This window comes from Lepisosteus oculatus, chromosome 2, assembly GCF_040954835.1.
Source record: "Lepisosteus oculatus isolate fLepOcu1 chromosome 2, fLepOcu1.hap2, whole genome shotgun sequence".
NCBI lineage: Eukaryota > Metazoa > Chordata > Actinopteri > Semionotiformes > Lepisosteidae > Lepisosteus > Lepisosteus oculatus.
Window position 1 is genome coordinate 12,166,438 of NC_090697.1, and position 25,931 is coordinate 12,192,368.

Here is a 25,931-nt window from a genome sequence, read left to right on the forward strand (position 1 = left end):
GTGATCACGTTCGTCGCATTAAATCAAAATCCTTCTTTTCTCGGGTGACAGCAGTCCTCACCCCCTCAGGTTAAGTAAATAATTTTTTGGATTTAATGCGACTAGGAATGAGCGAGGGAGTCCCGAAAGTATCATAATTTAATTAGGTAGGGGCACTGCTATCTCAATACATCATGGGATAATTTTAGTCTTTGCTGAACACCTCAGAAGAAAAAATAGCAGATTTGTGAAGTAATTTATACAGGTGTGTATATTTAACAAGTTTCAGTTGCAACTTAAATTTTTTTGAACTGAAAACACCATTTTATGACATAACTGTCTTACAAAAAGAATCCAATCCTGCATAATTAATCTTTTCTAGGTGAGTTGACTGATAAAGCATATTTTTCCCCTAACAAAGGAGCTTTACAGAAATGACTGGCTTGTGCATAAAACGAACATTTGATTTCGGTACACACACCTGAAAATCTCCATGAAAATATTGTGAACCCTGCACACTCCTTTCCAGCAAAGCCCAAAGAGATTTTGTACATCAGAAAGCAAAACTTCCTTTCAAAATTTCCTCATTGCTACTTTCTGAAAGAGTTTCCCAGAAACCGCTGCTCTGCACGGCAGAGAACAAGGACTAGGAACTGAAAACACTCAATATTCTGTCAGCGCTACCCCGATGTTTGTGTGTCGCGCGCACAGTTGGTCCTGAGTGCCCAATTCGGAGCTCCTCTCCATGACTCACTCCACACTGAACAGCCCGCTTCATCCCTGCTTCCAGCTAGGGACGGGCTGAGTCACCTTGCTTGCGTTCGGAGCCATTTGAAGTTTTTTTTTTCTCTCCTATTCAGTACCAGACCCTGGGAACTGTACTGTGACAAAGGGAAAGCGCAGAGAAAAGAAAAGCACATAATTCAAGGCGGCCTCCATGCCCATGCCACTCTTGCCAGTGACGAGCTGAAAATATATTACAATGCTCAGCTCAGGGGAACGGCGGGCCAACTCCAACACATGTACCATTATTTCCTTTCGTCCCAATCTGGCTTTTGGCTTCTAGCTGTATTCAGCGAATCAGAATGAAATGCTGTAAACACACAGCCACCTCCAACCCCTCCTGTAACAAGAGGCAGTGCCTTAATTGGCGAGCTCACAGCTGCAGAAGTTCAAGCAGGGAGCTGCGTCTGCATGCGTAGGCTGCAAAAAAAAAATCAAGTAAAGGTTTATTCCATGCTGAAAAGAGAAGAAAAGAAGAACCCGAAGAAGGCTCCACAGCCAAAATGTTGCGTTTCTTTTCAGCATGGAATAAATCCTAGCTCACACCTGTTACTGTTTCTTAGAAATAGGCTTAAAGATCAAACTCTTTTAATACCCACCAATAATGACCTTTGCTATACAGTGATAAAAAGATACCACTCTGTTGTGTAGTAAGCCAGCACCAGTTAAAACAGCACCGCTGCTCTTTTCCATTGACTGAACTCCCATCGAGTTCCCATCGAGGGCACGTGTCCATGCACAAAGTGCGTCTGTGTTATTGCTGAGCGCACAAGACCCTGTCCAATATTAGCCTACGTCACGAGGGAAAAGCATCTCGACTCTTCTCTGAAGAGCATTCAACAAAAACATCATATCTTAAAGCTCTGTGACAATACGATCATTGTTGGATTGTATTTGCCTCACAGTTTAACAATGTTTTCCTTAATGTTCATCTTCAAAGAAGTATCCTGACTCTTCAGCTATCACAGCTCTTAGTAAGGTCTCCATGTTCAGTAGTCAGTCGGAGCACATGGCTTTTTTGTGCTAAGACTGTAGTTTTAACTGCTGCTTGCTGAGTTACTCTAGTCCTCACTGACTGCGACTTGCAACAGTGCATTTCTTTCACTCAACCTAAGACTTCAGAGTACAGAAGAATTAACTACAGGGGTGCTCTGTTTGGAGTTGGTGTGTTCTCCCTGCATTTGTGTGGGTTTCCTCCAGATGCTCCGGTTTCCTCCTGCTGTCCAAAGACATACTGGCAGGTAAATTGGCCAGTATGTTCGTGAAAACTGGCCCGTGCGTGCGTGCGTGCGTGCGTGCGTGCGTGCGTGCGTGCGTGCGTGCGTGCGTGCGTGCGTGCGTGCGTGCGTGCGTGCGTGCGTGCGTGCGTGCGTGCGTGCGTGCGTGCGTCTTTGCTCTGTCCAGGGTCCCATCAGGCATCACTTCCAGGGTGTACCCTGCCTTGCCTTGTGCCCATGGACTCCCGGGACAGGCCCCAGCTCACTGGATAAAGTGATGAGAAAACAGGTGGATGCAGTAACCACCTCTGGATGTTCAGACGCACAACTGTCCGGACCCTAGCACCTTTACAGGGGTTAAAAGGCTTGATGACAAGAAGACGTGAGAGTTTGGCTGGATTGAATATCACTAACCCCTGCAGCTCTATTGGCTTAGAGCTACTGCCGGTACACAGTAATGTACAGATGAGAAAGACAGGGCCAAGTGCGCAAAGTTCATAATATAGAAACTTGAAAAAACAAGAAATGCTAAAAACGAGAATGAGGATGTTTTTCTACATGCCTAAGCTAACCAAGTGATCTGAGGATCTCAGCCAGCCATTTCTGGACAGAAGCCAGGGTGCTGGCTTTAACAATATGGCTGGACAGCTTGTATCAGACTCGCTTGTCTCTTTGCGTTAAATAATGCCCAATGCTTTTAGTTGAAAATGCACTTCTCAATGTACACCGTGAGCATAAAGAGAAAGGTGTTCACCATTTCCAGATTAAAATCATCCATGCTACACAATAATACATTTCAATCTTCAAAGCATACATTTCAGACGACAGAAGAAACGCACTTAGTAGTGACCTGAATGGTAACTGTAAATAAAACCAGAATGCTTGATATCACTTGAGTTTATTTTATCAAATCCAATATACAAAAAGAACACAAAATAAACACAAATCTATTTGGTTGTTCTGCTACTTAATATCATATTTCAATACCTAATTAGATTTTGGAACGATTGCTTACCTGGAGAAAATGTATCATGTACACAGGTAAATGAAAGACACATTAAAAGCTTCCCTGATCCTGCCACTACACTGGAGAGCTCCAATGGAGCTTCACATTTCAGAGCAGCAGTGAAAGTCTATTACAAAATATTTCTTACCACAGTCAGACATAAAAATAAATCTTTCATATTATTACATCACGCACTCACAGTTGATCAATAGAAATAGGACTGCTGTAAAGCCCAGCGAGACTTTTTTCCATCTTTCAAATCAGATTCAAAGGAACACAAAATCCCTGTTTCAACGACTCGCTCACTTCACTCATGATTATTTTACACATGCTCACTTCGAAACGAGCGCAGTCATACATCCTCGATGATTACTGCCCTCTAGTTCTTCTCGGGACCACGTACAAAGTGCAGGAGCCACTCAAAAGCCCAGACGAGGCCGTCTAGTCGCCGTTCTCCGAGTGCGGGGACTTCGCAGCTGATGACGATGAAACAGTTGGTTCGTCTAAGAAGAAAAACAAGGTCAGTTATTGAACCCACATTGAAGTTAGAGGCTGGAACAAGGAGAAAAAAAAAACGGACACTGTGAAACCCTCAACGCTGAATGATTTTGCAGCTACTGTATTCGTGCGATTTTCTGTGCTGTGGCCTTCAGGGTCTCGGTTTCACGGCTGACTCCGACACGCCGACGCCGCACGCCACAAGTGCAAAGCCACAGAAGCGGACGGGTGGAACAATTCACGATACTGAGCCCCGCAGGAAAGTAACGCATTGTAGTTTCAGCTGGCTTGTGAAAATGAATTACTAGACGAGCACAGGAGAGAGTGGGAAGAGCAGGGCGTGATTTACCTGCTCTGTTCAGGGTCAGCCGATGTAAAGGTGGTTTCTTTCCCTACATGCAGTATACGAGTACCTGGAGTGAGAGCAGTTCCCCCTTCCTCTCCATTTTTTAGAGAGTTTATATTAACATACATGATTTTTCTAGGAGAAAAATCCAAAACGAAAACGCTAAACGAGGCCAACACAGTGGTGCAGAGGTTAGTAGTGCTACCTTGCAGCGCCGGGGCACTGGGTTCAATTCTGGACCTGGGGTGCTGTCTGCACAGAGTTTGCATGTTCTCCCTGTGTTCTTGTGGGTGTCCTCCGGGAGCTCCGGTTTCCTCCCAGTCCAAAGTCATACTGGCAGGTTAACTGGCTTCTGAGAAATCAGGCCCTGGCGTGAGTGTGTCTCCGTTTCCATGTGCGCCTGACGACCTACTGACGTCCGGTCCAGGGTGTATCCAGCCTAGCACCTGTTGCTGGCCGGGATAAGCTCCGGGATAAGGGTTGTAGGGGATTTCTCCCTACAACCCTGTGCTGGATAACGTGGTTCAAAGACAGACTGATACTATCGGGAGTGAATAAAATTAAAACTCGAGGAAAGAGATGAACATTGCTCTATATGAACAGTCCCCAGCCAACCTGACAGAGCCTGAGCAGGCTTGTAAAGAACAAGGGGGTGAAAACTGCACCATCCTAGGATGCAAAGGTGCTAGAGACTTATCCAAAAACACTCAGAACTGTAACCCGCAGCTGAAGATGGTTCTACCAAGTATCGCTGAGGGGGGTGAATATTTACATTATCAACAGATCAGATTTCAGAATTCTACATGGGTCTTTCACCCATAAACCTGTTCAGTTTCTGCTTTTCAATAAAATACAAATGCAGCAAAATGGGTATACATCATTTACAAACCAGCAAAGGAGAATGCCAATGGGAGAGGGTGAATACCTTGGCAACACACCAGTACATAACAGCACGCAAACTTCCAGCCCTAAAATAAGGCGCACACTGACGCAACAATCCACAGAAAGGTGACCGTTCCAGAGGAAAGCCGAGTTTTGCAGACCTCCTGCATTCCGTATTGATCGCTCCGACATGCGACACGCCTACAGAACGTCTCGGCACTCGCTGCGCCTGAAGGCTGTGAACAACACCCGGATAACAGCTGCTGCTGCAGCAGCTCTATCATTGTGTCACGAGACAGAAGGGTGCATGAGCTCCGCTGCTCGGGTCCGATGTTTTAACAGACTGTGAAGCGGAGATGGCACCCGAGGCTCAAGGCTCGTTTCCAGCTTTTCCAGGATTGCTCCAGTTTTCTTTGCTTTAGGAAAAGTACCACTTGCTAAAAAAAAAGAAGTCTCGATCACTGTAAAGTGACCGCCTCACAATCAACTTAGTACCACTCCCGGCTTATGTTCAAACAGGGCTCTTAATCGCTAGCGCTGATGTTACCCCCACGCATTCTGACACTTTATTTTATATAACGCTCTTTTTATCAATAAGGAACCCAAGGAGCACAGTGGTATACAATGTTTTTTTTTCAAGCCCATGAAGAAGACCTAAAAAAGTTGTTTTTTTTAAACTTCGCTTCTCAAGCTTCCCCTATCTCAAGGCGATACGCCACACAACGCTCACAACCGAGAGAAACAAATGGGAAACTTCACTGGACGCATTGCTGTTTGCTGCCAGTAATTAATCTGCTCACTCTTTTCGTCTGCACTCTGGCCTGCTTCTCAGTCCCCGTACTGGGTGACCCCCCCTGTGTCTTCCGGTCTTTGCTCCAGACACATACACACACAAAAAAAAAAACCCGCTGAAATAAACAGATCTGTTTGCCGGTTTAAATTTTCTACCTGCACCTTTTTTTTTGCTTTTAACTCTTCCACAGCGGAATGCAGTCTGGAACTGGCATGAACGCTGTGCTAATTTAGGAATTTCCAGCTGCAAATCTAACCAACTGGACTTTAGCAGAAGGAAAAACTCTGACTCACTGACAGAGCTGTCTGATGTGGCACGACTCCCACCCGTTTCTATTCGTCATGAATACATCACCTATTAAGATCCGTGCGGTCAGAAGAAGAAGGAAGGGAGCAGATTCTTCATTAACACGTAGAGGAAAGACGGCACAATGTCCTATGTGCTGAAAAGTGTTGGAAACAGTGCAGTTTCACTAGAACAGAAGGGGTGTTCTCTGTTTGGGTCCGATATTCTTGTATAGAGGGAGCACCCCACAGGCCGGCTATTTCACGGAAGCCCTTCATGGAAAGCCCACACTCGATCATACAGCTACCAAACAGCGATTGCAGTCCAAACCAGAAAAAAACACACTGTAAGCCGGGCTCTACGAGAGGCTGCCGTTTACGAGTGCCAGCAGGATCAATGTGCACGCTGCTCTGCATGCCCCGTGAAAACGGACCGGGACCGACCCGTTACCTCTGAGCAGAGGCGCCACGTGAACTCGGCTGTCCTCCAGGGGGCAGAAGGTCCCGCCGTCTTCCTCCGCATCTCCCTCCGACCCGTCCGTCTCGCACAGCAGCACCGAGATCGGGCCTCTGGAGCCCTTGAGGTGGATCTGGATGCCGTCCTGGAACCACGAGAGAAGTTCTGTTCTTGGGCTCGGTTTCCCCCCCCCCCCCCAGCTTTTGCACGTCGGAGGAGGAGAAGCGGTTTGTTTTTAAGGAGCCACATACAGCACAAGCGTGTTAATCCCAGGAGAACCTTTTACAGGATGCACTGCTGTAAACGTGGCCACAGGATATGAACCCGCTATGCTGGAACCTTTGATACGTCTTGATTATTGAAAGAGAGATCTCATGGATGACCCCTAATCTCCCCGGAGTCACATGAAAGATGGAAGGAGAGTCTTGGCCTTGTGGGCATAAATACTGTAGGTCAGATATCAGATGTGCTTTTAAAGGTAGGCCAACACTCACGTTTTTTCATTTAAATAATGCAACGCAAGCTACATACGTTGAGGTCACCACTTTACACTTAACTGGACCACATGCTAGACTGTGTGATGTCAACCTGCAACTCAGAACTGAAAAACCAAGTGCAGAAGCATGTACAGTACAGTACAAGCACAGCCTTGTGTGCTAGCTCAGCTTTGGGTGTCTTGCAGGGGCTGATATTCTTCACATGCAGAAGGCAAACATTTATACTGCAAGCACTGAAGAGTTGTGGGGAAAACCTGAGAACTTTACTGGGCTTGGCAGCATGGCTTTCAAACGGAGGCCATCTGACCTTCGCAGCTCCCAACGGACTCTTGAGTTATTCCTCACGAATGGAGGAATGTGTTGAATGTTAAAGACAGTACCGCGCTCCCGTGCTCTCAGGTGAAATAAGGGCCTCACCTCCTTTGGCATAGGAACCTCCAGCTTAGTCTCTTCGGGTGCCTTGATGGCTATGACCACCTGCTCCTGGAAGGCGTGGATCTGGCGGATGTCCCTGTGGGTCACATAAGCTGAGGTGCCGTATTGTCAAGGAGAGTCACTCGCGCATTTCTCGATATCAGCGCCCACGATCTGAGCTGCATTGTAACAACACCTCAGTCTGCATAACAGAGACGGCTTTCTGAAACAAAAGTATGAAACGGCTGTACAAATGTTCACCTAATTCTTGGAATTATGAATAAGGTACATTATGAATCAGCCAAGTACAGAACAACTAAACAGCGCAACTCCACCTTCGCATTAGCCAACGCGTTAAGTCAAATGGGCGATTTATTTGTAATTTTTATTATTTATTGTAGGTGTTTATTGAAAGCTCTCAAAACCAAAATCACCGGCTCTCAAAAGCAAAATTTGTGACAGAAAAAGTGATCCTGAAGCACTGTCAACTGAAGAACCGTCTTTCACATGGAAGATTGTTCTCACTGTGTACTCAAACTCATTCTTGTCCCAGGCTGCATTTATTGTAGTTAAATTTACCAACAACAAACTAATTTTCCATTCCAAAAAAGAAGCTTAACAGCTTATTCTGCCTAGCAGAATTCAAGAAAAGTTTTGCTTGCTTTTTTAAAATATCTTAGGAAACACTCACCCTTCTAGAAAGCTTTCTGTAAACCAAGTTGTGTAAACCAATATTTTCAAGTCATGCTAAAGCCAAGAGAAAGACTTCCACCTGGCTTTTGCTGCCACCATCTGGAGACCAAAATAACTGAAGTCACCCAGCATTTACTCAGGTACCCATTTAGTACAGGTTTACCTGCATGCATAGCCCCTTCATCAGGGAAAAAGGCTACAGTGCATCTACATCACACCACATAAAGGGCATGCTAACATAAGTGAGAAATACCTAAAATACTTTTGTAATTGTGTACATTTTCTCACTTTTCTTTTATTAATTTAGGAATCTGGTGGTTCAACCCAAACATTTCTCAAATTGAGAATATAGGAAGGGTTACAGACAGGAGAAGGCAATGTGGCCAGCTTGCTTGGTTGCTAGGAGATAATTGGGTTTAAGGATCTCATCTAGGCTTTCTGGAAAAACGCCAGGATACTGTCTTAGATAATATGCCACTTGGCCTATTGTTCCACAGTCCTCAGAGCACAGAAGGGCCTCCTGTTCTGAGTTTCCATTCAGTACATGTCCATGTAGTTTTACCCTTGTATTCTCAGATGTGCCTTTCACTTTCCCTGAAAGTGTCCAGTGGGTTGACTTAAAGGATTCGGAACACATGAAACGGATCTCCTCAAAGTCCTCCCTGTTAAAGACTAAAATAATTCAATTCTTTCAGTTCTATTAGCCCGTCAAACGCAGTACATTTCTTCACAGTACAGCTCAAGATTTATTTGTTGCTGTAGGAGGTATTTGGCTGCTCTTCTCTAGACTGTTTACAGTGTAGTAAGAACATTTTTGTAACATGGCGACCAAAAGTGTACATGGTATAGTAAAAGACATTTCATCAGCGTGTTGTACACTTAAGATTTTTTTTTTTAAGATCACTTTATCGGCCATATACAATTTCTAGTATTAGGAACTTGTCTTTTGACATACCCCAGCTTGCTCTCCATGAGACACACAGACGGGGAGAGAAGCTTGGGGTCAGAGCGCAGGGTCAGCCATTTATACAGCACCCCTGGAGCAGTTGGGGTTAAGGGCCTTGCTCAGGGGCCCAATCGAGTAGGATTCTTCTGCTGGCTGCGGGATACGAACCAGGAACCTTTCAGCCACAGGCGCAAATCCTTAGCCAAAGAGCCACTGCACCGGGCTTTAACTACATAGCTCAACGTCTGACATTTTTATCGCTTCACCAAACTGTCTAGAAGATTTAAAGTGTGTCATCGTAGTCACTCATTTACAAAACTAATCCTCTTTCAAAAGACGCTTCTTGAGGCATTTCCTGTTAATAGCTATAGTTCATTTCTGCCGCCTGCCTGGAACACTCTGCACTTGTCTACCGTACACATCTGCCAGGTGTCTGCTCAGTCTTGAACTCTCTTCAAGCTTTTGGATCTGCTGTGCAGCTTCTGCTTGCTTGCTCATCCTTCCATTTTGGTCTCGGCTGTGAGCTCGACTAGCCTACTACACAGTACACAGTCTGGATCACCGATATAAATAATGAAAAGCAGAGAACACTTTGGTACTCCACTAATTACATCACCCCAGTTTGAGTGTTTGCCTTGTTTGCACATCTTTTTCTATCCATTAGCCATAATTCTCAATTGGCTTGTATTAACTCGAATGCTGACAGCCTGCAAATTGTACATTTATCTGTTATGAAAAACTATCGAAAGCCTACTGAAAATCTAACGTATAATCAAGAATTTAAACCATGCACGATGCTGCTGCTTGTTCAAAGAACTCTATAAAGTTAGTTAAGGAGGACCTATCCATTTGCTATTCCCTAGAATACTATTGCTATGTAGAGCTCCAATTACTCTTTCCATAATCTTACAATCAATGGAATTAAAACCCATTTTATTTTGCCGCCCTTTTGATCGATGGGGGCTACATCAACAATTTGCCAGTCAATATCGCGTTGCGTGTGCGTTTCAAGAGTTGTGTGAACGGTCTAACAATAACACCACGCACCCCGCAGTGCCCAAGCAGGCGTGCAGATCCGAGCCCAGAGCCCTGACCGCCCCTACTCCTCCACACTGCACCCGCGCGGCTGTGAGGATAGTCTCGTAGGTCCCAACATCCCGCAGCAACAACAACAACGGTTTAAAGAACAGCCTGAAAAATGGACTCGGGATCTCTGGAGCAGCTCTGCCTGTCACCTTTCTTGGGTTCTGTGAAAAATTCTGATCACTGTGGTAAACCTTTAAAAAGCAAAAAGCTGAAACACTGGAAGATCACCAATACTGGCGCTGGTCATAGCCCTTCCGCAGTCCGAGGAGGAGACCCGAAGGCTGATATAACAGGAAGGTCTTGCTCACCTGCGTATGCTTGTCTGACAAGAAGACGTATTGTTGTATTCCCGAGGTTCAGTTCAGACAGCGATGTTAAAATGCCAAGCTGTCACTTACTTAATATGCTCACATGTAAAAGCAGTGTTATCATGAAAAAAGGGGGTACAGTCAGGAGAAAGAAGGTCTGGACTCGTGAACAAACTTTCAGCATTAACTTCATGCTACAGCGAGGGGAAAGGTATTCATTTCATTCAGGTGCCTGTACTGGTTTTACCACTACTGTAGGTAAAAGGCACAGGAGAATGTGATTATCCCACTGATTTCATGTAGTAAAACACTTTTCTTCCAGTCCCCTTTCCACTACTGTGACCCTACTCCTGTTGGCAGTACCTCACGCTGTGCTAACCCACCCACCCAGCTCACAATCAGGGGCTGTGAGGAGCCTCTTCTCTGGTGACCAACAATACTGTCAGTGTCCATCACTTAGAAAAAAAACCCTGTCCCATCACTCCAGGATGTCCAAAAGGCCTTTACTATGAAGTGATTTTAAGACCGAGGAGTCATAACAATAGAAATGTGATGTAGTAACCTTATATTCCTAGAGAAACAGGCACAACCCTAAAAATGTGCACACACACACACACACACACACCGTGTCCCCCCACCAAAAAACTAACCAAAGGATATCTTGCGTTTTCTTTGTGGTCTGTTAATTCAAACAGCTGGTGGGCACAGTCCTTAATGAGCTCATCCAGTGCTTCTTCCATCACCGCTAGATCCAGGAGCTCATCCTTCAGCTTCTGCTGCCTCTTTTCTCCTTGTCCCCCAAAGATCAGGTTTGAACCCCTGCAACAAAAGCAAAGGGACATCAGCGGGTCTGTCCATCGGAGATATGGGGAAACAAGACACACACTCAAGTGCACTGTACACGCCAGAGGCCACATCAGCCTGCAGCTCACAGCTGGCAGCCCCACTGGGGCTCAGCAGGTGTGAGCCTGGTCAGTACCTGGATGGGAGACTCCAGGGAAAAACTAAGGTTGCTGTTGGAAGAGGTGTTAGTGGGGCCAGTAGGGGGCACTCATCCCGAGGTCTGTGTGGGTCCTAATGCCCCAGTATAGTTATAAGGACACTATACTGTAAAAAGGCGCTGTCCTTTGGATGAGACAAAACTGAGGTCCTGACTCTCTGTGGTCGGTAAAAATCCCAGGGCGTTTCTCAAAAAGAGTAGGGGTGTTACCCCGGCATCCTGACCAAATTTCCCCCTGGTCTTTAGCAGTCATGGCCTCCTAATAATCCCCATCTCTGAACTGGCTTCATCAATCTGCTCTCCTCCCCACTGAGAGCTGGTGTGGTGTGAGAGTACTGGTGCACCACGGCTGTTGTCACATCATCCAGGTGGGGCTGCACACTGGTGGTGGTGGAGGGGAGTCCCCATTACCTGTAAAGCGCTATATAAGTGTATGGGATTATTATTATTGTAGAAACTCCCCCCGAAAGACTGATTTTGTGTGGAGCTCTGGCACCAAAGTCCTGCCAAGTAAATGAAGATCCTGACAACATGATTGACAGTGGAAGAAAACCACTCTCAGAGAGAGAGAGAGAGCGAGCCTGTAATAAGGAGTTAAGCAATAGCATTGCATCATCCATACAATCACAAATTGTATTTAGTATTGTGTGTCATTAAGGCACATTCCTGGATGACGGTTACTTGATTCGGGTAGAAAAAACATCTGACAGTGAACCACTTACACCCACTGAATCTGGTTCTTGGTGTGTTTCTGAATGAGCTGAATGCCGTCTAGCACATTGGTGATGTCGTAAACGCGCCTCTTGCGTACTCCCAACGTCCGCGCCACGTTGTTCAAATCCAGGATGCCATCCGGAGCCGTCCGGATCAGGTCCATGAACTTCTTGGTGAGGTAGACCAGGGAGACATCGCAACGGACGCGCCCCATCTTTTCTTCTGAAAAGAGACGCAGCGGTGCAAACGCACACCCGGGTGTGACCTCGGTTGAGCCGGGCTGACGGAACCGAACCGCAGGAAAACAAAGACGCGCGGAAAGAAACGGACTGAGCTCGCGGCGACAGGCACCCGATTTCCAGCTACGAGTGTCGGGCATACGTGAGAAAATTATGGCCGCAAAAGAACGATGAGGAAATTCTGGAAAGTGTAATGGAGGACTTTCAGATTGTTGCAACCATTTCATGTACGTCTGTCGTTTTTTCAGCGACCTGGTGAAAACGCACACGAACCCAGGAAGAACATGCAAACTCCACACAGATAGCTCCCCAGAAACTGCATCCAGGGCCCCAGTGCTGTGACGTAGGGATCGGAATAAGAACAAGATCTGCCCAACAAGAGGCCAGGCCTAATGTACTTCAGAAGCCAGCAGCCAGTCCTGTCTTCCTCCACTATGTCCAAGGTGTCATGCTGCTGCCTCATTAGAGAGAAGTTCATTTGTGTATCAGGAGGAGGAATGAGTTGATGTGACTTTAGTGTAGTGCCAGCACGCGCTTGGCCATACATGCTCAGGAGTATGCCCAATTCACCTTCCTTCTTTGCGTTACAGCACGATCACCCAGATGCCCCAATAATTTTGCCTGGCACTGTGTTTGTGTGCAGAAGCCAAGACAAGATCACGGCAACACAGCAAAAAAATGTGACCCGTACCTTTTATTGTGGGACTCCCTGCCAGCCCCTCTTCATCCATTGCTGAACGTCTGTGATTTGTTCAGGGAGAAAAAAAACGAAAGCAATAACTTTTAATTAACATGCATGCTTGAGAAGGATTTATAGGTTCTTCTATAAATCAACTTGAAAAAAAACAAAACATCAGGTCAAAGTCTGAAGTCGGAGAAGGCCCGGTCTTTGAGATGACGTGGTTTTGTCATGAATCGAAAGTCTAACGGCCGTGCAGCCCCTCGGCTCGTGACGCACACAGATGGCAAGTGTCAGAGAAGAAGGCAGCTCTTCCATGCCCAAGCCCATCACTGGGCATGAGTCACTTCGCCCAGATCCTGGGCAAAACCAATCCCGTCAGCTCACACAACACACATTTCTGAGCTAGGAGTGGGCTGCGGGATTCCTGGAAAGGGTGCTACCCTGAATTATATGGTTTTGGAATAAAAAAGTTACGCATCTATTCACAGACTATGAGTGCAGAAGGTTTTTCTACTTTATTAAATCTGTTGATGCATCTTAAAGGAGGATAAATATTCTTTAAAAAAAAATCAGGATGACAAATGAAACAATTTGGGAAGTAACTCGAGGACTTGTAAAAAGTTGTATACGTCAGGGTTTGATTTCTGTGTGAGATCATAATGTCTGGCTGTAGAAATACAGATTCACACAGGTTTTGCAGTGAATAGGCTAGGAGTCCAACACGGGTTCTAAAAGAACACAAGTAGGGTGTTTATTCTGACAAATAGTTCAAAAACTCCTTGAGGAAGGTAATCTGCAAAACAACAGTTAAACCTTTGCAGAGATGATGATGTGGTGAGAGAAAAAGGCTGAAGACTATTAAAAATCACCGACCAAAACACCTGTGTTCTGACCATCCTATGCAAAATGTAAAGGCTGTGTGCCAAATGAACCAAATGAAATCAGCATATAAACTGAAACATTTCATCCCTGCAAGCTGGGAATGCTATATTTTTCATGCAATCGCTCAGATTTCACATATGATCATGCTATTAAATATATACGTTAGCTGAAATCGTAGGCTCTCTTATTGGCGTCTCTATCGGTGAAAATCTCTAATGCTATCGGAGGAAGTATACAATTTAAGGATGGCGTCATTAGCAAAAGACGAACAGATTAAAGTTACTTTAAAGTGGAAAAAAAAACTTAAAAAGCCGCAACGATAACCGGACTTTAGTTTTACTTTGGCGTGTTACCACAATTGTACAGCACTCATTTATCAAAGCCTTGAATCAAGATCCACGTTTCGCGTTTTCTGCTCGGGGTTCATTTTATAAGGCTGCCCAGCGTCAAAGAGTCCTACATAAACCTGGCAGCAAGAGGGCTTACTGATAGCATAGGGTAGATGACCACACGCACACATACACATATCATAATACAACCACGACATTCGCACTCCGAGGTGTCATTGGTCATGTCAATATCGGTTATTGCGACGCCGACTTGCAGCGCTGTGAAATGAACGGGCTGAGTATACAAGACAGGGAAGTTCACTGGGCGTGAGTACTAGTCGGAACATAAAAAAAAAATCATTAGAAAGGTATCAGGCATGTTGCATAATGAATAGCATCAAAGCAAAGCGTTTCAGCGGCTATTGCTTTTTTTTTTGTTGTTGTTATTGCAGGTCTAGCACCGGGCCTGATCTCAGACAAACCTGTCACAACAGACCCCCGCCCCCCGCCGCTTCCTCCTGCAGGGCGGAAGTTGACTTTCTGCGTCAGCGGCTCCCAATGCGATGACAATCTACACGACTTTCGGACATTTATCCGATTGTGTCGGTGAAGTATCCATCCGAGGGCACAGAGTGGCTTTCAAAACGCGACACTGACTCCTGCCCGCTTCGTGATTTTAAAGTGAAACCGCACGAAACCGTGCCACCGCTGTCCTAAACGGTTGTTCACGGCGGTGTAATGTCCGGTTTGGACGCTAGGTGGAGCGCTCGCCGTTTTCCACAGCTATATGAGCGGATCTCGTCCTACTTAATTCACTCGTGTTTGGGATTAAACCCCTGTATAGAAATCAAATTTCGTTCTCGATTACAAATACGGAGAGTACTTTAAAATCAGTTCATAACAGCTTTAGTTCTCAGTGATACATACCACAAGCACAAAAGCAAAAATGGACTTTCTGGACCTTATCCCTAGATGAAAAAATTCGTATTGTATTCATTTTTGTAGTAATACATTTCATTTATTGATGAATAATGAATGTGGACTGTTATTCCACAAATACATCATTTATTCAAAGTTAAAAAGACGGAAACCTTATTTTTTTATGTTATTGTTTACATTTTATGATGCTTAGACTTAAACACATTTTCAGACACTGGTACCGCCTTCGACATTTTTGCTGCCGTGTTCTCCACCAACACTGAAAGTAGAAACACTTACTCAAGAGTTTCCTCTGGAGGGGTCTCCCAGTTCACTGACCGCTCCTTATAACAACGACTGCGGTTCTCCTCCTGTTTTAAAAAAAAAAGTTACACATTTTCAGACAACTTGGCTGTGGCAATGAACCTTCATCAAACGGCTTTAGGACTTCCTGTTGTTCAACAGTATCATCCTTTATTTTCCTCTTGACCCCTTCAACTGTATTTGCATCCTAATTGTATACAAACACTATATGCCAATTAATCAGAATGCTCATTTAAACTCGTCACCCATCGGCATTAGAAAACGTATTTCGGATGGCATTTTCATACTTGAATTACTTCAAAAATGAATGCCACTGTCCCTTTGATCCATCTACCTGCTTGTATACTTGGAAAACATAAAAAAGGTATCCTCGGAAGAGGCTTCATTTGCCTTACCAAACTGGAAAACAAGGAGAAAGTGGCACAGCATCAATGTGCAACAGCAACAGTCTGACACTCCTCTGCCATATGTATGCCAGTGTATGGCATCTGGAAAGACATTTGGTTCGGCCCAAAAGCCCCCACAAAAGCCACCCAGAGCCTCAGGTTCTGTCTGCGTTGTAGAAAGAGTGCTGGACATGACTACATTGCTGCATGCTCCCACAACACCATCAGCCCAGTCCACCGACAACCTGCTTCAACAGGGAACATTTTACGGAGACGACACCTTAACACTCTACATGTAACTTTTGTGTTAACATCACATAAAAGAGTAAACATAACAGGTGCCTCTAGTTCTGCAAGGCCATAACTAGAGGAAATGCCTCCGATGGCACAGTTGAAAACAGAAATAAGCACGACACTTGGAAAATATAGCCAATGTAATCCAAGGGTTTTCCCACTAAGCCCTAGACATCAGCTTTATAACACTGTAACGCATACGGCCGACACTGCAGGGTGGTGCGAGCCGGCTCACCAGCGGGGCGACGTCGCCGCCCTTCCCTGTGAATGGCAGGGACCACAGCCGCCGGGCTGATGGGAGATTTCCCTTCAGCTCAACTGGCTGGGTCCCCGTTGAGTGACGCCCGAGGCCCGGGTTCGAGTCCCCGACGATTGGGGGGGGGGGAGGGCCGACCTGAGGCGGCAGCGGCGAGGGCGCATACCCACGTGAACCCGAGAGCACTGCAATATGCACTGGACAGTATCCACATCTTCCTAATCTCTTTCTGCACATCTCTTCGTGCAAGGACACATTTGTGAATAGTGACATCACCACAGTACATGCACAGATTGTGGTCTTACAGTTACGTACATTCCTTTGGACAATTTGCACTGACACACCTATACGCCCCATCATCAAATGGCCTTTATCCAATATTTTAGAAATAAATCATACAAATAGAAATCAACAACCTGGATAATAAGAATTCTTGTAACCCCCTTTCATTTTTAATTTGGTTAAGGTAATAGATATGATTTGGCAGCGTTGTTTCTGGACCGCACGTGACAAGTCCCCCCCCAACAGGGTAAGAGCTTTATTAGTTTCTATAACATTCCAGGGTGAAAACACCCAAAACGGCCGCAGATCTCAATTTTTGACTCCGCTATGTCAAGTGGTGCTTCTGACCGAAATAACCGGCTTGTGGAAATGAAAAATTGCTTATGGCCCTGCCTCCACAGCACTAAAGCTCAGCGGAAGGAAATAAAGAGAGAATCTGAAGTGACAGGTTTCTTGATCTCTGGTCAGCCTGGCAGAATATGGATCTGTTAAAAACACGACAGGGAGATCAGCTCACATTAACAGCTACTGTCACACTAGATCTCTGAAACGGGGCACTGAGGGTGGTGAAAAACAGCAAAGAGCCCCAGCGGTCACCTTGTCCCTCGTGCAGAACTCTGTCCTTGAAACGCCCGGGTATCTGTCATTTTGAGTGGCTAGAGAAAGAGCCGACAGTCTCGCTGTTTAAGAATGCAGTATTACTGCTTTTCTGGCTCCACGTCAGTGAAGAGCAGCTTCTACAGTGGGCCTGTAAAGAGTATTCACAATTACTCAGTGAATAAATCACCTTTAAAAAGATATAAAGGGAAAATGGTAATACAAGCTTGGTTCTTTAATTTAATTTTTTTTTTTTTACAGGTACAGGGGGGAAAAAAAAAGTGTTTTTACAGCCAAGGCTTTTCAGGTGCCTCAGTGCGACACTCCCTGGGTGCTGTGCGGAACTGGGGCAGAGCTGCAATTCATCAAGTGCTGTAGCTCCTGCTTACTTCAGCACTTCCGCCCATGGGGAAAAGCCAGAGAAAGGGGTCTGTGGAGCTCGTATTCATGTCATATTAGCTAAAAAAAACACCAAGTCACCAGTTTGCACATTTTTGCAAACATTTTTTTGCACATTCCCCAAAACGCCCTAAAGAACAGAATTTGTGGAAGAGATCAAAACTAGTTTACCTCCTACACCTTACATTGTAACGGACCCTAAAGTAGACAGGGGTCAAATTTGAGTATTTGCCTTGCTACTGGGTCTGGACCTTCTGACAGTGGAGTAATTCACTTGTCTTGGAAGATGGCAATCTGGGTTCGATTCCCTATCAGATCTGCCGGTCTCACAGGTGGCTGCAATATTAAATAAACTACGAATATTGACAGAGGAAGATAGGCTGTCATTTGTATTCCAGTGCCTTTAAGATGGGATAGTTTATTGTCAGAGTCTCCTGAATGTTTCCGTTTGTCTTAAAATAAAAGAAAATTTAACCACTCTACAGAAGGTCTCTCAATGGATAATATTTTTCTCCAACAAAATTAAAGTAACATTATAGTCTATTATATAGCTATATTATAATAATAATAATAACTATTATTAACTATATAACTATTATTAGATACATTAGCTTGCAAAAGCATTAAGCACAGTCCAGATGTTACAAAAATACCAACATACTCACTGGAACAACTTTTGACTGGGTAAGAAGAATTTAATCTTGGATAGTGGTGTTTTTGTTTTATAATTATGTGCGATTTAATAATTCAGCATTTTATGCTAAACTCTCTCACCCATGCCAACCTTCTCTATATTACTTGTGATTAAGGACAAAATATTAACCTAGCCTGTTCAAGACAGTAAACGTGTCTTTGACAAACAGTATCTTACAAAAAAAAAATGAAGTGGAAACAGGGCCGACGTTTTGAAAACACATGGTTCCTGATTGTGACCACCGGCAGTAAGAAACTATTTGCCCTGGATATGAATAATTATGATTAGTTTACAAAGCAGATTAAGGAAATTCAAATAGCAGTGACGGGAACCTCCTCAGCTTCAGATTATAAACTAAATTAAATCAGTTTTGCCAAAGCAATATTTTATACACACTTCAGTTTATTAATCAACTGCAGGTAATTGATCAACTGTGCAGATCAGAGACCGTACTTAATTTGTACCTCCCAAAGCAATTCTCTTAGCCTTGAAGCTTTGCATTCATTTTCCTTCAATACCCCACATCACTAGTCTTTAATAGAGTGCAGTACATTTCTTGACACTGTTGGCAGAATATGCCACTAGATATGATTCTCATCATGACAGAAAAATACGGGGGCCTGTTTTAATGATTACAGACTGGTAGCTCTCACAGCTACTGGAATGAAATGCTCTGGAAGGCCGGTCTTGGGGTATATTAACTCTATGGCACCTGAGTGTTTAGACCCCCTGCAGTCTGCATAACAACAGGTCAACTGACAACGCTATATCCCGAGCAATTCACACTGCCTTGGGTCATTTGGATGAAAAAGACACGTATGTTACAATGCTATTCACCGATTACACCTCCACCTTTAACACTCTAATTCCATCCAGACTAGTCAGCAAATTCAATGATCTGGGTATCAGCACCTCTCTTTGCAGCTGGATTTTGGAATTCCTTACCACAGGCTGTGAGGGTGGATGGAAAGCTTTTTTTCACTCTGACCATCAATATGGGTGCCCCTCGGGGCTATGTGCTTAGCCCCCTGCTGTTTTCCTTGTTTACCCACGATCGTGTGTCCAGACGCAGCACCAACTCCATCTACAAGCAAGCTGACGATACTATCATCATTGATCAAATCAATAGTAATGGTGAAATATCCCTACAGGGATGAGATGAGGTCAGGAGCCTGGTGGAGTGGCGCTTTGACAATAATCTCTCTCTCAACGTCAGCAAAACCAAAGAGCTGGTCATGGATTTTAGAAAGCAGTTTGGGGACCACACCCCTATTCACATCAATGAGGTGGCTGTAGAGATGGTTAGCAGCTTCAAGTTCCTGGGTACCTTCATGACTAACGATTTTACATGGTCCCAGCATGTAGCTGGAGCTACAAAAAAGGTGTAACAGCGCCTCTACTTCCTCAGTTGAAAAAAATGTGCTCTATTTTACAGGTGCGCTATTGAGAGTGTGCTCAGGTGTGGGGTTACAGTGTGGTTTGGCAGCAGCTCGTTGTCTGACCGGAAGGTGTCACAGGGGGTGATCAGGTCAGCCTCGTCCATCACCGGAGTACAGCTCCCCTCTACTGTGGACATTTTTACATCTCGCTGTCTCAGGAAGGCTGGACGTGTCGCTAAGGACCCCAGTCATCCTGGTTTCTCACTTTCCTCTCCCCTGCCCTTGGGGGCGGAGCGGTAGCTCTGTGGCTGAGGATCTGCGCCTGTGGCTGGAAGGTTGCCGGTTTGTATCCTGCAGCCGGCAGAGGAATCCTACTCCGTTGGGCCCCTGAGCAAGGCCCTTAATCCCAACTGCTCCAGGGGTGCTGTACAATGGCTGACCCTGCGCTCTGACCACAAGCTTCTCTCCCTGTCTGTGTGTCTCATGGAGAGCAAGCTGGGGTATGCAAAAAGACAAATTCCTAATGCAAGAAATTGTAAAGGGTTAATAAAGTGACGTTATCTTATGGTAAGCAATATGAGCATAAAGGCACGAACTTCCAGATTCAGAGATAGCTTCTTCCTGCAAGCTGTCAAGTTATTAAATTCCACCTCTACTCTGCACACTTCTTGTGCTGACTTTTATTTACGTTGTGTGTTAACTTTGTTGTTGCTGCTGTAGTTTGGTGTTCCCTTAATTTCTCTGTATTGGAGCATACATGCAAATAAGCATGGCAGTTGGGCATATCACAAATAAGCTGAACTGCAATGAGATTTCCTACTGTCCAATTAAAATAACCACCTATTGAATTAACTGAAATGAAAGTGAAATTAACTGCGTGCTCTGCATCTAAAGTATGTGGTCATGAGGTTTACAGATTACAATATCCTCATTTGAGAAAATAATAAGTAATAAGTGAAGCATATGAACTGACAAACAGCATACATATTCAAGAGAGTTTTCATTATTGAATGAAACTATAAGTAAATCTCTCCTGTGCTCCTGAAGACCAATAATATTTTACCGCTCTCTGTGCTCGGTTTCAGGAATATCATTATATTGGTGTACTGTTGCCGTAAACCAAACATTAACCTTTGTGGACTCCTCGGTTTGCTTACAAACAGTGCAGCTTAATATTGCCAAATCAAACCAAAGTGTATTTATCAAATGCACAACGTGCAGCAGTCGTTGTTGGCAATGAAATGAAAGCAGACATACAGCACATGGGTGAGAATTATACTACAGACACACCCCTTACAAGCAGCTGAAGTTTCAGATAAGCTCCTGCGCTTCACTGAAAAACTAATTAGAAGGCTTTTGCATTTTTAGCCCCATCCAAATTCCAAGGGGCTAAAAACATGACTGCAATCCGTTTTAAAAGGGTCCAAACAGCATAACTAAAGCCAAAAAAACATGAGGCAGGAGAGTTTCCAAGTCCACAAATCAGAATCTCTGCAATGAACAAGAACTGCGAGGCAAAACACAAGAAATCAGGTACTAAAGGGCCTGTTGAGCTTCTGTAACGGACCAAGGGTGTTGCTCGCTGCCTTGTAAAAAAAAAAACAGCGCATCTTACCTAAAAGAAGCGCCTACCCAAAACGTGTAATATTTGTGAACCAGGGCTTTTACGCTTGGAGCAATTTGTGAATTGCGCTGTAGAAAAGCGTCTGTTTTCACTGCGCTTGTATTTCCGGTATTCGGATCCATCTCACTTTGTGGCAGCATCTGTGCAGCCGACCAATAAAAACAAACTCCGGCCTGACAGCGGGCTCAGCACCGCGGGTCTAGGTAGTCAGAAGTAAGGCACTCCAAACAATGTATTAAAGAAAAATACATTTTCCAATGTCACATACAGAGCATGTTACAAGAGCTGGTACATTTTACATTTTACACAAATCATAAAAACATTATAGCGCTATGTTAATAGTGTATATTAAAACTAGTTAAAACTAAAACTCATCCTGTAAAGCGCTTTGAGAAGCCACCTTTAAAGGCGCTATATAATAAAGCTTATTATTATTATTATTATTATAATAAGTGTCAAGTGTAAACATGACAATATTTTAAATACAGTGTAAAAATCTAATAAATATCCCTCGGGTTGATCATGTCTCCAAAACCTTGCGCCGACAAACGGGGCTTTTAATGTAAGTGCGCCTACCTCGATCTCCGCGTCGCCAGCAAACTCGCCGAGCTCCGTCCCCGCACTCGAGGCCAGCGGCCCGTCCAGGTAGGGCGGCATGATGGGGATGGCGTCCTTCGTGACCCCTAACGGGGTGATGTGGTGCTTGAGGAAGTGGTCCTCGCAGATGCGGTGGTGGTCGGACAGCACCCGCTCCGTCTCCCTCAGGGCGGCGAGCCACACTTTCACCCGGGCCTGGTCTCTCGGGAAGCTGAAGAAGCGCTTGCGCGGCCGGTTGGCGAACCCCGCCTTGGGGTAGGTTTTGTTGGGGCACCCCTGGACCACGCACTGCACCATCGCGGCCGGGCGCCCGGCTCGGACGCTCACGGGGAGCCAGGCACACACGAACACACAGCACAACGAAACGAAACGAAACAGCCGCCTCCCCAGCTCCACTCCCAATGGCCGCTGAAGTAAGCAGAGGCTGCACACCGGAACCGCAGCAAAACACGTGTCTCAGCCGGGGCTCAGTCTGGCGGCGCGGAAGGGCAAACTCACAGCGGGGTGAGGGGGGGCTGGCAGCCTTACTGCCCCCCCACCTACTCGCTGGCTGGCCGGCTGGCGGAGTAGGGTCACTTCGCCGTTTCCGCGGCGCTGTTAGGGCTTAATCAAAACAGCCAAGCACAGGAGCCGGGGGGCGTCTGGCACCTCAGCTGTGCGCGGTTGAAAACAAACGCGATACCTTTGCCATCGTTTTTGTTTTCCTTCAGCACCACCGATGCATCTGTCCTTATTTGTTCCCCACCACCACGACTCACTCACTCCCTCCGGGCAGTATTTGAAAAATGCAATTGTTTTTATCCTCCCCAAAACAAAAACAACTACTGGACCGACTGGTTTGTTTTTATACTTATTGTGCGGTTTAAGTCGTCAGACTGCACGAACACACTTGTCTTTTGTCCGCGTTTGTCTTGTTGGTACCTCTCCGGACGTTTCTGCAGGGCGAGTATAATCCGCGGCCCGGCGATCTTCTCCCTTCCCCGGCGTGCGGGCTGTAAAAACCGGGATCGCTCCGGCTGGGGCCCTCTGATTAGCTGCCGGGCCTGTACATCAGCGCAGAGCCCGCCGCGACCTCCTCCTCCTCTGATTGGATTTGAGAGCCGCCAGTTTCCCCTGAACGATTGGCCCGCAGACAGAAAAGGGTTTGTTTGTTGTGAGCGGCTGTTGGCTGTCGGCGGAGCTTATAGCCCGGCTGGCTGTCAGCTAGTAGCAGGCGAATCTGGGGATCCACTGGGGGAGAGAGAGAGGGGGATCTTGTACAAAAAACCTTCCTAATCATGGCTACAGCAACCATATCCTCTTGCACTGGCTCGACCCTGCTGCAGCCAATTAGCGATATCATCAGTCTCCCTATAGACCAGGTAATGCATGAACATTTTTACACGCACCGATTGTGTTTTTTTTTTTTTAAAGCCGAGCTTCTTGTACAGAGCGTTATGTGAGCGTCCGCAGGTCGTGTTGCACAGCCCGGTCACCCGCGATGACCAAGTCTCTCTTCTTTGCTTCTCTCGGGCACGACGCGATGTGGATGATGTTGGAGATTTTGTTGATCTTTTTTCTGCCCCTCCAAAAAAAAAACGTTGTTTGCACTGTGTTGGTTTTATTTGCACCCGAGCGTAGCGGTTTCCAGTAAATCTGGTCTTTTGCCAGTCGTGGACGTTGAGTGTTAAATTTTCATTCATTCTTGGAAATGATCTCGGGGATCTGCCGAATTGTCATTTGCAGTTCGAGGAAAGGTTGTTGTTTTTTGTAACTCGGTGTGGTTTTTTTTTTCTTTGCGAGGCTATTGGGTAAAAATACTAGAACAGCGAAGCAGATTTGTTGGCGATGCGTTGAAATCGCCACTAAAAAAGGGACTGGAAGTTGCTGTACGGATATTTTCAGGATTTTCTGTACACTGGGGGAGAGGGAGTTGGCTGCTTGCAGGGCAGTCTTCTTCCTCGCTGCCTGGATCCGCGTCTCTGTCCTCGATGTGGGTCATTCTCGCATCCTCGCATCGGGAACTGAGGCACGTCTTCATGTCTTTAATCTGTAAAAGCGACCCCAGCCGAAGCCTCTGTCACGATTCCTCGCAGATCTCGGCGTGACACCGGCCGTGTCGCCAAAAATATTTGCAGGGCGAAAGTTGTCCGGTAACTTCAGGCGTTGGTGCAGAGCCCGAATTAAAACGATTCTGAAATGTCTTCGTGTTCACAACAATCTCTTGGAGTGTGTGGCGTGTGTGTTTGGTTCATTTGTCGACTTCTTCAGATTTGGGTGTTTGGCTAGTAGGGTACGGATGTCGCCCTGTCTTGCCCAGTTTGATTTGAATCCGTGCATGAAGTTGAACGAGGGGCTTTTTTTGAGGCGTGAACGTATTTATTTGATAACACTGCACGGTCAAAAAAGCTTGTGGTCAAGAAAACGTCCGGGTGTCAACGGAACGGCAAATTTGGCTTTCTACTTTTTCATTCGTCTCGCTAAATCTTTCTTGTCCCCCCTACTCATAATGTCCTTAGGCAATCCTCAGTCCCACCTTTATAGTTGCCTTCTGCATTAATTTTGGAAGATTGACAACAATATCTAATCTGTTTTGACGTTCGGTTGATTTATTTACGGGAACTGAAATTAATGTTAGAACAAGTTACAATCAAGTTCTATAAGAATTGTGGCGTGTGTGTCTAATCGATTAAAATGACCGAAATATAAAAGACCCGTTCCTTTTGTCTACCCATTTTCATACGGGATGGATCATGGAAGCCTTTTAAGTTTTATCATTTACATTTTCTGACGGCTATCTCGCTTCATGACAGTTTGAGCTTGGATTAGATAAGATCGGTGGCAGCTGTGCGTTTGCCTTCGGTTTGAAATCAACGATGTGTCCGGGGGTGTTAAGTGGTTTGTGCAGTCACGTTTTGTAAAAGAAGAGCAGAACCATGACTTATGTGAGCTCCTTTTTTAGAAAAAAAAATTGCATTGTAACTTCAGTGCCCTTGCAACATTGCACTGGGTAAACAATGGTTTAAGGGTACCAACAAACCGACACCCTTGGTCACTGCTGTGCACGGATCATATCACAGCTCCAGATCGATGCCTTGGAAAACAGACGAACGCTTGGCGTGAACGTTATTAACATCTCGGCGACAATTGTTAGTGCAGTCAACAATACAGTTAACAACAGCCGAATACAGAGAACACGTCTGTTGGCTTCCAGTTAGCCCTGTATTCAAAACACAAACGCGCTTGGTGTCTCCCGTGGGCCCCCCACGCAACTTCAAATACGTGCAGTGAAAGGAGTAAGGCTTTTCTTCTCACGGAAGTGTGACATCTGGCCTGTCATGACAAGTCAGTACGGTATTTACAGTTCGTTACTACTATTACTAATATTAAATCAGTCTTCGGGGAAACTAATTCAAATGAATATTACTTTCTCAGGTAATCGATATGGACTGGCATAGTGATGCGCAACACTGGGGTCCTGGGTTCAATTCTGCACTGGGGGTGCTGTCTGTGTGGAGTTTGCATGTTCTCCCCAGGTTTGTGTGGGTTTCCTCTGGGTGCACTGGTGTGAGTGTGCGTGTCTGTGATGGACAGGTGTCCAGGTTGTACACCAGCCTGGCTCTGCTTGCTGGGATAGGCCGTGGCTCCCCCATGCCCCTGAACTGGGAGAACGGTTCAAACTTGGATAGATGGATAATCCGTAGGCTTTATTTTCTTTCCTGGAGCTTAGTCTTGTTGAACATCGGCCCGGCTTCAAAGTGGCATTTAAACGTACCTCCACTAATTCAGGAAATAATTAGGACCAGAGAACAACGTGTTTTACACCCAGCAACTGCGTTACACAGCATGAACCTGTTGATCTCAGCGCTGTGTTTAGGGAAGGTAGAGAAAAGCGATGGCAAGGAGCAGTTCTATTTTTTCCAGTTTTCAGATGTCGTATACAGTGATGTGCAGGTGCTTTTTCAGTAAGTATTAATCCATAAAAAAACACTCGGAAATTGATGCTAGCAATGTTACAATACAATAAGATTTCTTGTTTGCTTTCTCAGAAATTTGTTTTGCATCCAAACAGCTTTATTGTTGAGAGGATGCATTCAAACTAAATATAACGTTACGTTAATGACAGAACACTCCCACAGGAATCCACACAGCTACACCGCAGTCTGT

General features: G+C 45.4%; 2 protein-coding genes across 4 annotated transcripts in view; one reads left to right on the forward strand and one right to left on the reverse strand.

Annotated features, from left to right (window-relative positions):
* Positions 1-2,861: 2,861 nt before the first annotated feature.
* On the reverse strand, positions 2,862-22,794 carry e2f6 (E2F transcription factor 6). 2 transcript variants are annotated; one of them, XM_015354258.2, is made up of 9 exons: positions 22,707-22,794; positions 21,765-22,673; positions 15,254-15,324; positions 12,834-12,883; positions 11,912-12,125; positions 10,850-11,008; positions 7,160-7,274; positions 6,240-6,390; positions 2,862-3,488 (listed from the first exon to the last, which is right to left on the reverse strand). In XM_015354258.2, the coding sequence occupies exons 2-9, from the start codon at positions 22,080-22,082 to the stop codon at positions 3,427-3,429; spliced, it is 1,140 nt and encodes a 379-aa protein (XP_015209744.1). In that variant the 5' UTR covers positions 22,083-22,673; positions 22,707-22,794; the 3' UTR covers positions 2,862-3,426. The 2 variants fall into 2 exon arrangements, with proteins under 2 accessions (XP_015209744.1, XP_015209734.1); XM_015354248.2 differs by having other exon boundaries at positions 21,765-22,769.
* Positions 22,795-22,935: 141 nt separating this feature from the next.
* Positions 22,936-25,931, forward strand: part of mboat2b (membrane bound O-acyltransferase domain containing 2b) — a 133,802-nt gene continuing 130,806 nt past the window's right edge. Inside the window, exon 1 of one of the 2 annotated variants that reach the window (XM_069197246.1) lies at positions 22,936-23,146. In XM_069197246.1, coding sequence (XP_069053347.1) covers positions 23,063-23,146 — 84 coding nt within the window. In that variant the 5' untranslated portion in view covers positions 22,936-23,062. The remainder of the gene's footprint in view (positions 23,147-25,931) is intronic. The other variant, XM_069197252.1, reaches the window with a different exon arrangement.

Coding starts and splice junctions, on each gene's coding strand:
- e2f6 (XM_015354258.2), bottom strand. CDS start 22,082: ATGGTGCAGTGCGTGGTCCAGGGGTGCCCCAACAAAACCTACCCCAAG. Junction 15,325..21,764: donor CTGGCGACGCGGAGATCGAG/GTAGGCGCACTT, acceptor TTTTTAAAACAG/GAGGAGAACCGCAGTCGTTG. Junction 12,126..12,833: donor AGGGAGTCCCACAATAAAAG/GTACGGGTCACA, acceptor GTCTCTTTTCAG/AAGAAAAGATGGGGCGCGTC.